This window comes from Eumetopias jubatus, unplaced genomic scaffold (genome assembly GCF_037043125.1).
Source record: "Eumetopias jubatus isolate StellerSeaLion01/CBP00866 unplaced genomic scaffold, mEumJub1_p1.0 scaffold_13, whole genome shotgun sequence".
Lineage (NCBI taxonomy): Eukaryota > Metazoa > Chordata > Mammalia > Carnivora > Otariidae > Eumetopias > Eumetopias jubatus.
This window is the reverse complement of record NW_028274819.1, coordinates 68,256,144-68,270,655: the sequence shown is the minus strand read 5'-3', so window position 1 is coordinate 68,270,655 and position 14,512 is coordinate 68,256,144. Positions and strand designations below refer to the sequence as shown.

General features: G+C 33.7%; 1 protein-coding gene across 2 annotated transcripts in view; it reads right to left on the bottom strand.

Moving 5' to 3' along the window:
- Nucleotides 1–464: 464 nt before the first annotated feature.
- Nucleotides 465–14,512, bottom strand: part of TMEM135 (transmembrane protein 135) — a 267,091-nt gene continuing 253,043 nt past the window's right edge. For both annotated transcript variants that reach the window (XM_028126797.1, XM_028126796.2), the window contains exons 10-15: nt 14,169–14,336; nt 11,449–11,512; nt 10,392–10,468; nt 5,519–5,617; nt 4,658–4,725; nt 465–2,796 (exon numbers count right to left, since the gene is read on the bottom strand). In XM_028126797.1, the coding sequence (XP_027982598.1) occupies nt 2,664–2,796; nt 4,658–4,725; nt 5,519–5,617; nt 10,392–10,468; nt 11,449–11,512; nt 14,169–14,336 (609 nt within the window). In that variant the 3' untranslated portion in view covers nt 465–2,663. The remainder of the gene's footprint in view (nt 2,797–4,657; nt 4,726–5,518; nt 5,618–10,391; nt 10,469–11,448; nt 11,513–14,168; nt 14,337–14,512) is intronic.

The following is a 14,512-nucleotide window of genomic DNA, read 5'->3' as shown; positions in this document are numbered from 1 at the left end:
ATGTGGTGCCAATTAGGTGTGTCATCTCATCATGTGTGATGTCTTACAGACCGAGCTTGGTTCTTCTCCAGTGCCTCCTCTTGGAGTTGTACCTGATTTTATTACCAGTTTTCATCCAAAACCACTGGGGAATGGGACAATTCTGCTTTTGTTTCTTGATCGCTTGATTCTCAAAGTCTTGTGAGAAGACATGGCAAGAAACAGTCAGCCACACAGCCGGATGGTGGCAAAAAAAAGTCCAAGAGATATGTTTATGCACCTTCCTTATGCTTTCCCAGACTTTTGAAAATGCTTCTATCTATAGGAAAGTTGTTAGTTGATAGACTGTTTCTCTACCATGTTTTTTCTTAGAGTTAAGTATATGGTATTCTCTTTATGCTTCAGTCAGTCAAACTACAGTCAGTTCTGGTGGAAACTTACCATTGGCAGGATATCTTCAGTGTATAAATGGACTAAAAAACATGTTTTGGAAAGGACATGTATTTGACTTTATTTATGGTGCCAAGTTGTCAATTGATACCTGATTGGTTAGAGGTAGAAAGATACTCATTTTGATTGTCTTCAGGAACACGGACAGTCTCTTTTTGTTTTCTCAAACAGCTACACTTTGCAGGCTGCCTCAGTGAAATCAAATCAGACTTCTCTTTTCACCACGGCAAATTAGTTAACTATTCACTCAAGCTATATGTTCATCACTGTATTCTGCTTCATGATGGTTATTTCATTTTACATTTTATATTTAAAAAATGACTATAGTTTGAGAAAAAAGTAAATCATAGAAATGTACCTTTTGACAGTAAAATTTTACTAAACAATCTCATCAAATTTCAGTAGAATTTGTCTTTCAACATCATAGCCTTTTTAATGTTAATGACAACAGTAACTTACGAATTAAAATGTTTTTCTTTTAAGCAAACAGGAAAATATTATAAACATAATTTCTAAATAAAGAAAATGAGGGGCAGGAAGCAGTGCTTTCTTCACTGCTATAATACTTCATTTTTAAAAGTAAACATAATACCAATTGTCATTTTGATTCCAGTGAATAAAAACTTAAAACTTAATTTATTAATGAATTTTGAAGTCTGAAACCAAAATGATGCCTTAACAGTGTTGTCTAATAGACAAGTCAATTCCAAAAAGTTAATCACAATGCAGAAATTTGACCTAATTAAAGTGGCTCTCTCTGTTACTATGGTACCAGAGTCTGTCGTTTTGTTGGGTTTCAATTTGCCATTACCAAGGATAGGATTACACGTAAATAGAAATATACAGGGCTTGATGAAATGGAATATGGAGGATTAAGCATTTTTAAAGTCTGGGTTATAATCCTTGTTGCAACACAGGTTCTACTGTATAATTAATTTACAATGGCCCAAAACTTTTCAGCATCAAAATGATATTAAAAAAATATACCATCATCCCTATTTGTTATATTAACTGTAGACATCATAACCAATTAAGCCTTTTATTAACTTAGAAAAGTATAACTTTTCCCTGAAAAACTCTAAGGAGTAATCATATTTTAATCACAGCTGTCCTGAACTCATAATCAATAGTGACTACATTCTGTCACTTCTTTATTCTAACAGGAATAAAAATGGTGACAATAAGTTTTTGAAAAGAGGCTAGAGAACCTGAATCCCATTAGTGATGAAATGGACTTTTTAACAACCACCATATTGTTATATTGTTTGTAGTTGTAAAATATCCATTGTGTACGTGGAACGGTCGAGAGGGCACAAAATGACAAACTTGCCAAAACTACTTTTGATCCCTTCTAAATCTACAATGGGAGACAACCTTAGCCATGAAGAATTCCGTCCTTATAAATGAAAACAAAACAAATACTATAAACCCACGAGAGGTTTAGAAGCAACCTCATTTGCTTTTAAATATTCAAGTGTAATGCTTCTGCAAAAGATTAAAACATACATTTCGACTGTATCAGGTATGTCAATTTCCATTTACTCCCAACCTGCCATTAGTACAGAGGTTCACTGGGCTGCCAGACAGCCCAACTCATCATGGGAGAGAGATGAAGTTATCAGCAGAAGAAGACATGGATACCACAGCATTTATTCAAACAGCATAAGACCCGTCTTTGCATCCCTGAAGTAAGAATGGCCACTTTCTTCAATTAAATTGCTTTATACTAAAGCAGCATTGTCTGTGAAGAGTTACTTCATATCCATACATTTAACTACTATAGTTACCAATTCAAAAGTAAAAAAAATACAGACCAAATCCATGTACCCGTGATCCTAACACATAGAAATACTCTTAGTTTTAACCAAGAATTATATTGGAATGAACTAAAAACATCTTTTAAAGTAATTTTAAGTATACTCTTATTTGTTACTACATTTCTACATAGATTATTTAAGGTTGCTTGTGGACATAACTTAATCAATAATACAGCATCATGTCAACCACTACAGCGACCCAGAATCAGATTCTGGCTATGGAAGGGCACTTAATTATTAAGCAACACCTTCCTAAAAAGCTTCTGTACTTCTGATTGGTAAGAAAAACAAAGAGCATCTCTCATTGAAATAACACTGAAGTTCAAGCTCAAGACTCCGTCTTTGTGATTCAACATAATTAACTCTTCAGAAGAAAATAATGAAACATTAGGTCACATTAATAAATTACAGTCATCTTCAAGAAAACTCAATGGGCAACTCTGGTGTTACAGTCGTATATCTTGGATCCAACCTAGGGATAAAATCCTGAAAGTGTTTAGATGCACCAGTACCAAAAACATCAAGGACTTTTCGGTTCATGACAGCAAATCTGCAAAACAGAGGACACAATGAACAAGTATTTAATGAAGTTCATAAAATATGATGATTCACTTGACATGTCTTTCGTGGAATGGGAAAACACAAAAGACTGACATGACAAAAGACTCAATGGCAGATTCAAAATTCATACTGATCCCCTACCTCAAGACTACTGTCTCATATTTTCTTTAAAGAGATAATAATCCCCAGACCTGAAACCCCAGAGACCCCCAGGAGCCCCTCTCAAGTTCTTTCCACTAGATTATGTCAAATAGAAAAACAGGTTCATTATATTTTTTCTGATGAACAAAATCACAGGAAATAAATAAATGACTGAGCTTAATGTTACCAATGAGGCAAAGGTATTAAATGTAAATTTCTTTCATAATTGACATTTTGATGCCTCACAATCCACAGAAAACACATCGAAATGTGCAAGCCATGATTAAAGGGAAAACAGCATATAGGTTTTCAAATTTCTTTCTTTCTTTATTTATTGTTTGGTTTTCAAATTTCTAATAGACACAACAAAGTAAAAGCACACCCTCGTTTTATCCATCGCCTAACTTAAAAGAGAAAAAAAAAAATTAAAAAGACACATATCGAGCTAATGTGCAGGAGGAACCTGTGTCTCTATGCCTGATCCCAAGCATTTCTTCTGGGGAGAAGAATGAATTTAGTTTTGAGCCCTTTGGCCATCGTCACTACTCCAAGAACAATAAATGTAACTTTCAGTGCCTTTCCAAAGTAAGTTCCCTTCCAAAATAATCAACTGGTTAAGCTCATTAATGGGCAAAAAACTAAATGACACAGAAATAGAAAATTAACTAATAATAACATAAAGGACACACAGAAATCATGGCTAAGAGGAAGAATGCTGCAGCCAGACTGCCTGGCTCATATCCCACAGCACCTTCATCTGCTGTGTGACTCTGGCAAGCTAGCTCACCTCTCTGTGCACCTCAGTTGACTCCCATATAAAATCAGGATCTTAAAAGTACTTATCTCATAGAGCTATTTTAAGGATTAAACACATATGCATGTACACCTGTGTTGTATGGGTATGTGTGGGTATCTTAAAACCATATCTGGGACACAGTAAGCACTATACAACTGTTTGCTATTAAAACTATGAATGATAGTAATATTAATAACAGCTGCAATTTAGTGCTTACTAGGTGCTAAGTGCTATTACAAACATCTCGGTTTTCCCACAACCATACAAAGAATATATTACTGTTTCCAGTAGAGAGAGAGAAACAGAGGCTCATGAGGGTAAACAACTTTCCTATGAGTGACACAGCTAAAGGTTATCAGAGCCAGAGTCAAACCTAAGTCTGTCTGACTCCAAAGTCCACAGTCTGTGAGGTCAAGCTGTGTCCCAAAGAATTAGATTAACATCAGAAAATGCTAAGAAAAACAATGAAGGACAGAATAATAAAGGAAGAGGAAATTATGCTTATAATACCAAGAAAGAATAGGATTATTTTTCCCCAAATGGAAATCATTTAATTATTTAGGCAAGATTTCTAATAAATCTGCTTAGTAAGTATTTTTAATCAAAAAGAAGAGATCAAAGACTTTAAAAGTGAGACACAAGTGTGTTATGCAGCAACTAATGAGCAATTTTCAGATCAATACAGCATTTTCCTACAACATTGAAAACATCTAAAATAATACAGGGAAAAGAAGTCTATTGTTCACTAAAAGAAGGCCCCACGTCATTCTTGTTAAGTTGGTCATATTTGCTTTATACCTAAGAGGACTACTTTACCACTGAAAGAATATTCCCTCAAAAAGATGGAAAGATTCAAAATCTATTTTGTGGCAACTGCTCATTTTCTATGGTCAGTTACGTCTCTGTCACTTACTTGCCCTTGGTGAGCCTTAAAAGGAACTTCCAGTAAGACGGCCGCAAGGTCTGAACTTCCATGACAGCCTAAGGTTAGAACATTCAGTTTGAGAATTCTTTTAGTCAATAGGAAATATGATTAGTTGTATTAGGCAACAGAGCATTTTTATCTTATTTTTATTGCTCACTGTATTTTAAAAACAACAGTGATGACGATACAGAAATATGTATTTAAGTTGATTAACTATCGAGAATCTTTGTAAATATGCCCTCAAATAAGAATACTGCTTGTGAAATAATAATTGAGTTAAGCTATTATTATTAGGAAAGCATTTATTGAATACTCATTAGAGAGCTGGCACTTCACTAGTTATGAGTTTATCAACCTGGCAGCATTACTCTGAAAAAGTGCAAATGAAAGTCGTTCCCCAAATTTTGCAATAGCCCTAAAACCATTAACATCAATAGATGATTACAGAATTTAAAGAAATTGAACAATGCTTCTAATAAACTAGACTCCACCCCCATCTTTACTGCCTGAGTAATACTGGGGAAATGCAATTATTCTTATTTATGCTCATGGTATCTTCCTTCTTCTAGAAGTTTACTTCAACTGGGCATTCTAGCCAAGGTACTAGAGTAATCATTTACCTATAAATTGCACTCTATTTAAACATAAAAATTATTGTGTTCAGAAAACATGGGTTGGTCCATTAAGTTAACATGTTTAATGATTTGAAACTTGCAAGCTATCTTGGTAAAAAAAATTAAAATAAAAAATAAAACAATAGAAATGTTCCCAGGCCTTTATTTCCCCCCATTGGTTTAATATACAGAAATAGAAATAATTTTATTTCTCATTTCAGAAAGCTATACTTACTGCCTGGAAGCAAATTGCTGTAGAGATGGAATAGATGATCGTATCTGCATGGGGAAAATAGGGAACCTTTCCTGCTTCAATGCCTTTGAAATACATTGTCTGGAAGGAAAAACAAATATAATCCAAAATTTATTAAAAACACACACACACACAACTTTAAACAGCATTAACAATACAGTGGATCAGTATACTCACTCCCTGTCTACAACTATTTTTTCTACCTTCCAAATACTAATTATCCTTTCAGAGCTCAAATTACAGGTCGTATGCTCCATGACAGAGTTAAGTGTCAGCCCTTTCCTTCCCGCCTTCCTTCACCCAAAACCTGAGATACCAGTAATAATACTTTTCTGTGAAATTCAGTAACTTTTTATTGCTCCTTCTTTTATATCATTTATTCTTCAATGCTTTTTGTATAATGCTTTTGTATAATGCTCAGGTCCTCCCTTCCCTGCTACATATATTCACTTATTCACTCAGTCACTCATTCATTCAACATTTAATTAACTACATGCTGGGCACTAAGCTAGGAGCTTGGGATTTAAAAATGAATACAATAACATCTAAGTTGGTGCATAACAGAAATAACTAATGCACTTAGATGTATAACTATGTATATATATTTTGTGTGTATTTTTTTTTTTTTTTTGGCCCCTGAGGAGGGAGCAAACTACTCTGTCTAGGACAAAGGACCAAAGAGAATTTCAGAAATGACTACATTTGGGTAGTGCTTCTCAAACCACCTGCAGTGAAGAAACATTTTTTTTTAATTCCAGTTGTCATGGCTTGATGCTTTTATAATGCAATAAAAATAAATTACTAGAAAAATAAATTTTAAAAATACAAAATTGAACCAAATTTTCACTCTTATATTCAAAAGACAAATTACTCTGTCAAGTTGCTATAGAAGTTTCCAAATGCTTGTTCTCAATTTCTATACTTATTTCGTCCTGAACTGATAACAAAGAGTTCCTGGACTAGCACTAGTCTGCTGACTACGCTTCTAATAGTGTTGCCTCCTAAGAGGCACAAGAGAGAAAAAGCAGGGGTAATAAGCACACGGTACAAGCACATGGGTAAAAGCACATGATACATATGGGGAAGGACTAGCCAATTTATATGGGTAGAACATGGAGTAATTCATAGCAATGGTTTCTCTGAAACATGGGAAAGCTAAAGCAGGACTAGTAAGAAAAGTGGAAAACCATGTTACAATCAGGTGGAGGAAGGTTCAAGAAGACATGGGTGGTCCATGAATGAAAGAACATGAAATGATTTTTCCCCAAAAAAGTTGTCTATACAGCTGGTTTTTTAATTTAAAATTCATTATATAATAACACAGCATTTTAATAAAAAATTCACTTCAATCTGTAAGATAATGTACAGAGTTATAATCTACTTAGGAAGGAACATATACATGGGCCACTATTTTGAAAATACTATACAGTATATTACAAGGTACAGGTATATTGTGTATTCATGTTGACAAAAATGAAATTCAGATGTGGTAGAATGGCATCATAGAAACATGTGAAACAGGTATCTCTTGATATATGGAATAACTGTTTTCCTAATTTCTTATAATAAAACTTATCTATTGAACCAGATTCTAAGTTAATGAAGGGGGGGACCATATCCAATACTTCTATATGCTTACCAGCACCTAGTACAGTAATGGGAACATAATAAATATTCAATAAATACGTATATCTTGGAAATAATTTTTTCCAAGAAAAAAGTTGTCTAGTCAGCTGACTTTTAATATTCATTATTATAGTAATGCAGCATTTTAATATAAAATTAACTTCAATCATAGAAAAATGATTGCCTATTACACCATAGTCATTAATTCCACAAAGGACACAGTAAGTTTAAATTTATAATTTTCTGGGGCACCTGGGTGGCTCAGTTGCTAAGCGTCTGCCTTTGGCTCAGGTCATGATCCCAGGGTCCTGGGATCGAGCCCATCAGGCTCCCTGTTCGGTGGGAAGCCTGCTTCTCCCTCTCCCATTCCCCCTGCTTGTGTTCCCTCTCTCACTGTGTCTCTCTCTGTCAAATAAACAAATCTCAAAAAAAAATTAATAAATTTGTAATTTTCTGAATTAAAAAAAAATTCTTATCAGCACACTTTATACCCAGTTTCTTTGACCTGTTGATATAAGAAAACAGCTACGCCACTGCTTGGCTTAAAAAACTCTAGCCATTTAGGGAAGAAGCAGCTATAAAACACATCTTTTACAAACTAGATCTTGATATTGGATTTCCCCTGTGTCAAAGAATATATCTTTGCTAGCTTGGGGATATGTTCTTTCTCTCACTCTCCTTTTCCTCTCCATTAGCAAGCCTTGTCAAATCTATCTCCTAAACACACACCAAATTTCTGTATTTCTCTCCATCCCTACAAGCCACCCATCTCCTGCCTGAGACTAACTGTTCTCCCAGCCTCCATCTTGCCTCTAGTCTATTCCTTATATAATGGCCAGAATGTTTTTGTCTTCTTAAAACGCGAATTAAATAATTTCATTTCCATGCTTAAAACTCTCCAATGACTTCCAACTGCACTGAGAAAAATATCAAACTCTCTCTCTCACACACACACACACACACACACACACACACACACACACACACACGAATAAAGCAAATATGTAATTCCCTTAATGTCATTAGGGACACAGATTTTCAGTGAGGTAAAATTTTTAGAAAAATCAAACAAGTTAAATAAAAATCTGCAATCTTAACTTTTAATTGGAAATATCAATATGCTCATTATTTTCTCTTTCTCTAAAAAAAGGGTGTTGGGGGAGGGAAGGATTCTCTAGCTCTGTTCACTGGAAAGGCCAAGAAACCTTGGCTAGCTGGGGATCAAGAAACTTCTAGCACCCAAATTGAAGCCTCTAAGTACCATTTCCCACCAAAAGAAACTAGTGGTTAGTGCAAAAAAGGCTGATTCTGTGCCTGGGGCAGGAAATGTCCAAGATGAGCCTGGAACACCTTGTTTTATCACAAAGCAAGAAAGCTACCAGAGATACAGGCATTATGTAAAAAAGAAACAGGAGCAACTTGCAGAGGCTCTCATGGTCAAAATTAGGGCAATGACTGCAATGACTGGGTCAAAACAAATCAAATATGTTAAAATTCATATCTTCATAATGACACTTGAAAATAAAGACTCATAGGTCAAATTTTGCAGAATGCTAGAAACTAATTCATTCTGAACACCAGGAAATAAAGGGAAGTAATCAAGCATTTTATTTTCACTTTGTGAGGGAAAGTTCTTTTTATTTTTTTTTTAATTTTTTTATTGTTATGTTAATCACCATATATTACATCATTAGTTTTTGGTGCAGTGTTCCATGATTCATTGTTTGTTCATAACACCCAGTGCTCCATGCAGAACGTGCCCTCCTCAATACCCATCACCAGGCTAACCCATCCCCCTACCCCCCTCCCCTCTAGAACCCTCAGTTTGTTTTTCAGAGTCCATCATCTCTCATGGTTCGTCTCCCCCTCTGACATACTCCCCTTTTCTTCCTCTCCTGTTATCTTCCTCTTTTTCTTTTTTCTTAAAATATGTTGCGTTATTTGTTTCAGAAGTACAGATCTGTGATTCAACAGTCTTGCACAATTCACAGCGCTCACCATAGCACATACCCTCCCCAATATCTATCACCCAGCCACCCCATCCCTCCCATCCCCAACCACTCCAGTAACAACACTCAGTTTCTTTCCTGAGATTAAGAATTCCTCATATCAGTGAGGTCATGTGATACATGTCTTTCTCTGATTGACTTATTTCACTCAGCATAACACCCTCCAGTTCAAGTTCTTTTTAAAAAGAATTCCCACTAATAAGTACTAAGAAGAAACAACTGACCATTTTGCAACTCTCAATGAAATAATAAACCCTGGCAATGATTATTAATGGCTGCTAAAACAATTAAGTGAAAGCCTAATAGGGAGTCTTATGTTAGCTCTTTTTTAATATTTATATTAGCTCTATTAACACTGAGCCCACTGATCAATCTTAGCATCACAAAAAGGTAGACAACCAGACATTTCTGTGCTTCCTAATACGATGCAATGGGAATTCATATACACAGTAATTGTGAGCTATTTCTGTCCCCCTCCATCTCCTAAAAATTGAACCTGAATTGCTTAAGCCTCTAGATCTAATTAATAATTTACAGGAAATATGTGGGTTAAAGAAACATGTTAACACCACCAGTAAGGAGACAATCCGCAAAATCCAGAATGTGGGAATTCCACAGAACTAATAACCTAGATCTTTAACAAATAAATGGCAAGGAAAAGAAAGAGATGGGGGAGGAGAGTTGCTATTAAGAGACTTTGGATCCAATTAAAACAGAGATTGCAAAAAGACATCTGTTTGACAATCAGTGAGAATATAAGCTCTAACTGTATATATATTAATATTAAAGAATTATGAGGTTTTTTTAAATGTATGAAAATGGCATTTTGATTATACTTTGGTAGTACTATTGATCTATTTGTTTTTAAGGAGTCTTTAATCCTGAGTTGGAAGAACTGATATGATGTCTGGGATTTGTTTCAAAAAAATTCAGTACTTCTGAGGTTGGGGCAGTCGAGATGGAATGAGATTGGTCAAATGCTATTAACTGTTGAAGCTGTATAATGGGTACATGAGGGTTAGTTACTTTATTCTTTCTACACTTGTATATATTTGAAAATAACACACATAAAGAGAGAAGAAAAAATGGGAGAACTGACTTTGTAAATACTTTTATAAAACTGACGTGCTCTTGTAAATTGGGATATATATTTGCTGCTAAACCAGCTAGAAAAGCCCTATATCCTTTGGAAATATATGTACATAGAGATGTTTGCTTACCTCCACCAATTTGGAAGCTAAATACATGGAAATTGTTGTGCTTTTATAAAACATCATTGATACTCCTGCCAAAAATCCTGAAACAACAAATACAGCAAAGCATCAAATCTTGAAGTATTTGTTAGTAAGTCACTCAGAAATGTCAAATCACTTAAGTAAGACAGAATTGATCTGCAGCACTGCCTTTTGTTATACAAAATCAAGGACGGGAATAGACTTGATGACATTAAAATGGGGTGAGTTTATGGGTATCATATATTTTTAAATTAAGAAATGGACTTTCAGAGTTAGGAACACACAGTTCTAATATACATATTAAAAGAAACTTTACATTCTAAATTTAACTTTAAAAACAACAGTTGTCTTGACAAATATAATGATTTTCAAAAATAATTTTTAAAGGCTACTGATATCATTTCTAAGTGGAAATATTTACTAATCTATTCTTTTAACAGCTCAAATTACTTTTAGTGCTATCATCACACTTCTCTCCATAGTAGTGTCTTTGTTCTATATATGGAAGACCAAGGCAGGGGAAGGCCTGAAATACTGCTAGCAGGTATATTACTAATAAATATCTGAAAATTTTCAATTTAACTTAAGTAGCATGTATGTTGCAACTTGTAGAAAATGTTAATCTCACGTTTTAATTTTTATGAAATTATTTAAGTTTCTAAAAAATAAAAAATATATTTTATTAAACTATGTGTCACATGCCCATGGCAAAAACAGAATACTTTGAGAAATAGAACGCCTTTCCATTAGTCACAAAGTTTTTAAGTTTTATGTTCTTTTACGACACATTCCTTAGGATTTCTGGCCTGTAGCAGGGCAGATACCCAAATCACTATACTGCCAATTCAAAACACTTGATGGCAAGAATGCCTTGATAGGTTAAACTTTGCAAATATAAAATGTTTGGACTAGTGCCTCAATAGAGACTGTATTCCAGAGAAAGAGAGTTACACAGAAATCAGATGAATTTGGAAACTATTTCTGCATCATTCCTGCCACTGATTGATACAATAATAATAATTCTGTTTTATCATTGCTTTACCAGCTATAATAGCATGCAGTTCATCATCCAGGTTTCTGACCCAGCGCAGGAAGCAACTAGTACCCTGTATCAAGAAGAAAATGCAATGACTTCAGTTGTTTCATTTCTAGAAAAGGTGCATGTAACATCTATAATGAGTGAGTCACTAGCTGACTGTGGAGACAAATTGGTGATACTATCTAATTCAAACTAAATACATGATTGGGAAAATTATCAATAATAACCTACTATAAAGTTATTCTTCTGCGTAAACTCTATTAAGAAATTATACATAATATTTTTGTTGTCATGGCTTTTCAAAATGAAAGCATAAATTCTACTTTGCCTAGATGTAGAATCATTCCCACTCTAACAAGGAGAAAAGTTGGGTAAACTACAAATCTAAGCCAGAATTCTATCCTCAGAGAAAATATTTTTCAATATGAAGATGAAATAAAGACTTTTTGAGTGGATAAACACTGAGAAAATTCATCCCCTACAGACCTACATTACCAGAAATGTTAAAGGTAGTTTTGCAGGCCAAAGGAATATAATACCAGTTTAGATCTGTAAAAAGAAATGAGGAGCTCTGAAGATGGCAAAATGAAGATAAATTTAGAAGACATTTTTCAATATTGTTTATTTCTATAAAAATAAATTAACTCTAAATCAGTGGTCAGAAAACTATGGCCCACCAGCCAAATCTGACCTGTCACCTGTTTTTGTATGGTTCATGAGCTAAGAATGTTTTTATACTTCTCGATGGATGAAATAAATAAAAGAATAATATGCTGCAACAGGTCAAAATCTTATGAAATTCTAATTAAAGTCTGATAAAGTTTTATTAGAACATAGCTATGCTTGTTGATTTATATACTGTCTATGGCTGCTTTCACACTACAACTGCACAGCTGAGCAACCGTGACAGAGACCAAATACTGTCCGCAAAGTTTAAAACAGAAAACGTCTGGCCCTTTACAGAAAATGTTTTCTGACTCCTGGTCTAAAACAAAAATGGTAACAATGTATTGGGGGGGAGTTATAACACATGAAAAGATAAATGTATACCACAAAGGATGAGAAGGAGGAATCTGAAGTATAGTGTTGTAAGATTCTTACAATATACATGAAGTGGTATAGTATTCGAAAAAATTGATGGATTTAAAATGTTTATTATAAATGTTAAAGCAATCACTAAATTTAAAAAGAGATATAAATAGTAAGCCAAAAGTGAAGAATGAATACAAAAAATATTAAAAATTAATAAAAATAAAAAATAAAATATATAAATTAAAAAAAAGCCAGGAGGCAGAAAAAGAAAAAAAGGGGGGTAACAAATACAAAACTAGTAAGAAGTTAGCTTTAAACTAAACCATATCAAAAAGTACATTAAATGTAAATAGTCTAAACATACCAATTAATAGAGATTATCAAACTGTATAAAAAAGGAAGAACCAAATACATGTCATAAGAAATCAACCTTTAAATCGAAGATATGGAAAGATTGAAGCAAAAGAATAGAAAAACTATGTATCAAATATAATCAATATCTTGCTCTGAGATATGCTGGATGGTGGAGAATAACCAACCTGGGATAAAAATGTTGGAGATAATCTACATGTAACACTTAAGAGTTTATGTTAAGAATAAATACAAACTCTATGACAGGAGAAATGAAAAAGAATATGAATATAAACATAACTGCCAATATTCTGTCCTATTAACTCTTGTGTATTCAAACACATCAGTAATGTTTCCTAGTCACACCATATTGAAAATATTTTCAATATTAGTAATAATTCATAAGAAGTAATTAAGTATAGTTTGTCATTTGTTACTCCTGTTCTCCTGTCCATTTCAAAATACTTCCCCCATACCTACCTTTTGTAAGTAAACTTTTACATAAAATGATACATAACCATCTTACCCAAAATGACTCCAGAATTCAAGTTTCCCAGCATTAATTTTTCTTAGTTTAAGAACAAGTGTGTGTATATGCATACAATTACCCTTAGTCAACACATTTTACCATCTGGAATCTACATTTAGATTTAGAATCTAAATTTTTGATGGTTAATAAAAGGTAGTATGATTTATATATGAGTGACTCCCATTAAACAAAACACCATTACTTAAAATTTCAGAGTACTGTGTCATGGATGATCCCTACATAAGTGTTTAGGTGTGCACTTATACTTGTGTGGGTATGTTTATAGGAACATACAGAAAGGGGTGGAAGAATGTTCACTATGGTTCTTTGGGAGAGTGCAGTAGGAATAGTGAGTAGGACAAAGAAAAATCATAAGTCATTGCTTATATAAGTTACAAAAGAAAATCTTTACTGGCTCAAGTGTTATATCAGCTAGAAGGGTCTGAAATATGTTTAAATTAATAAGCAGGCAGTAAGTATGATTAAGAAATACAAATATGCCAGATACATTAATACCACTTTTGAAGTTAGAAATATCAAAAAGTTCATATTTTTTCAGTATCTACATTATTGGAAAAAAAGTGTCTTTGAGAATCTTTAATATTATGTATAAATGCAAATATGTTTACACTTTCAAGCACATTAATATTTTAAAAGAAGAAATTTCTCCAACCTCAATTCCTAATATATTGTGTATATTTGGAGATGTTATTTATGAATACAACAGAAAGAAGTATTTAAAAAATGATAGATGGGTAAAGGCCGTCATGTTCTTTATTTCCCATTTTCCTCCCTCTTCTAAAAGGCTTACCTTGTATATACTAACAAAAGAGCCCAGAAAAGCTCCAAGCTGGAAGTTTTCTTTATTGTAGAAGAGAGAAAATAGCCGGGATGGCTGTGTAAACAGATGCCTGAATGCAGAGGGGATTCGGAGGCAGCACTGGATCAAGTATCCCACACTAAACATTCTGATGAAACCCTAGAGAAAATTGGGATAAATTCTGATTTACATCCAAATTTCTAAGTCCGACAGATGTAAATTTTACTGTTGCAGAATCAAAACAGAATTCCAAATAAATAAATAACCCCAGTTTATATCAAAGTATTTTCAAAATTAAGCCTTAAAGACCTCAATTTTAAAACAATTACCTTAAA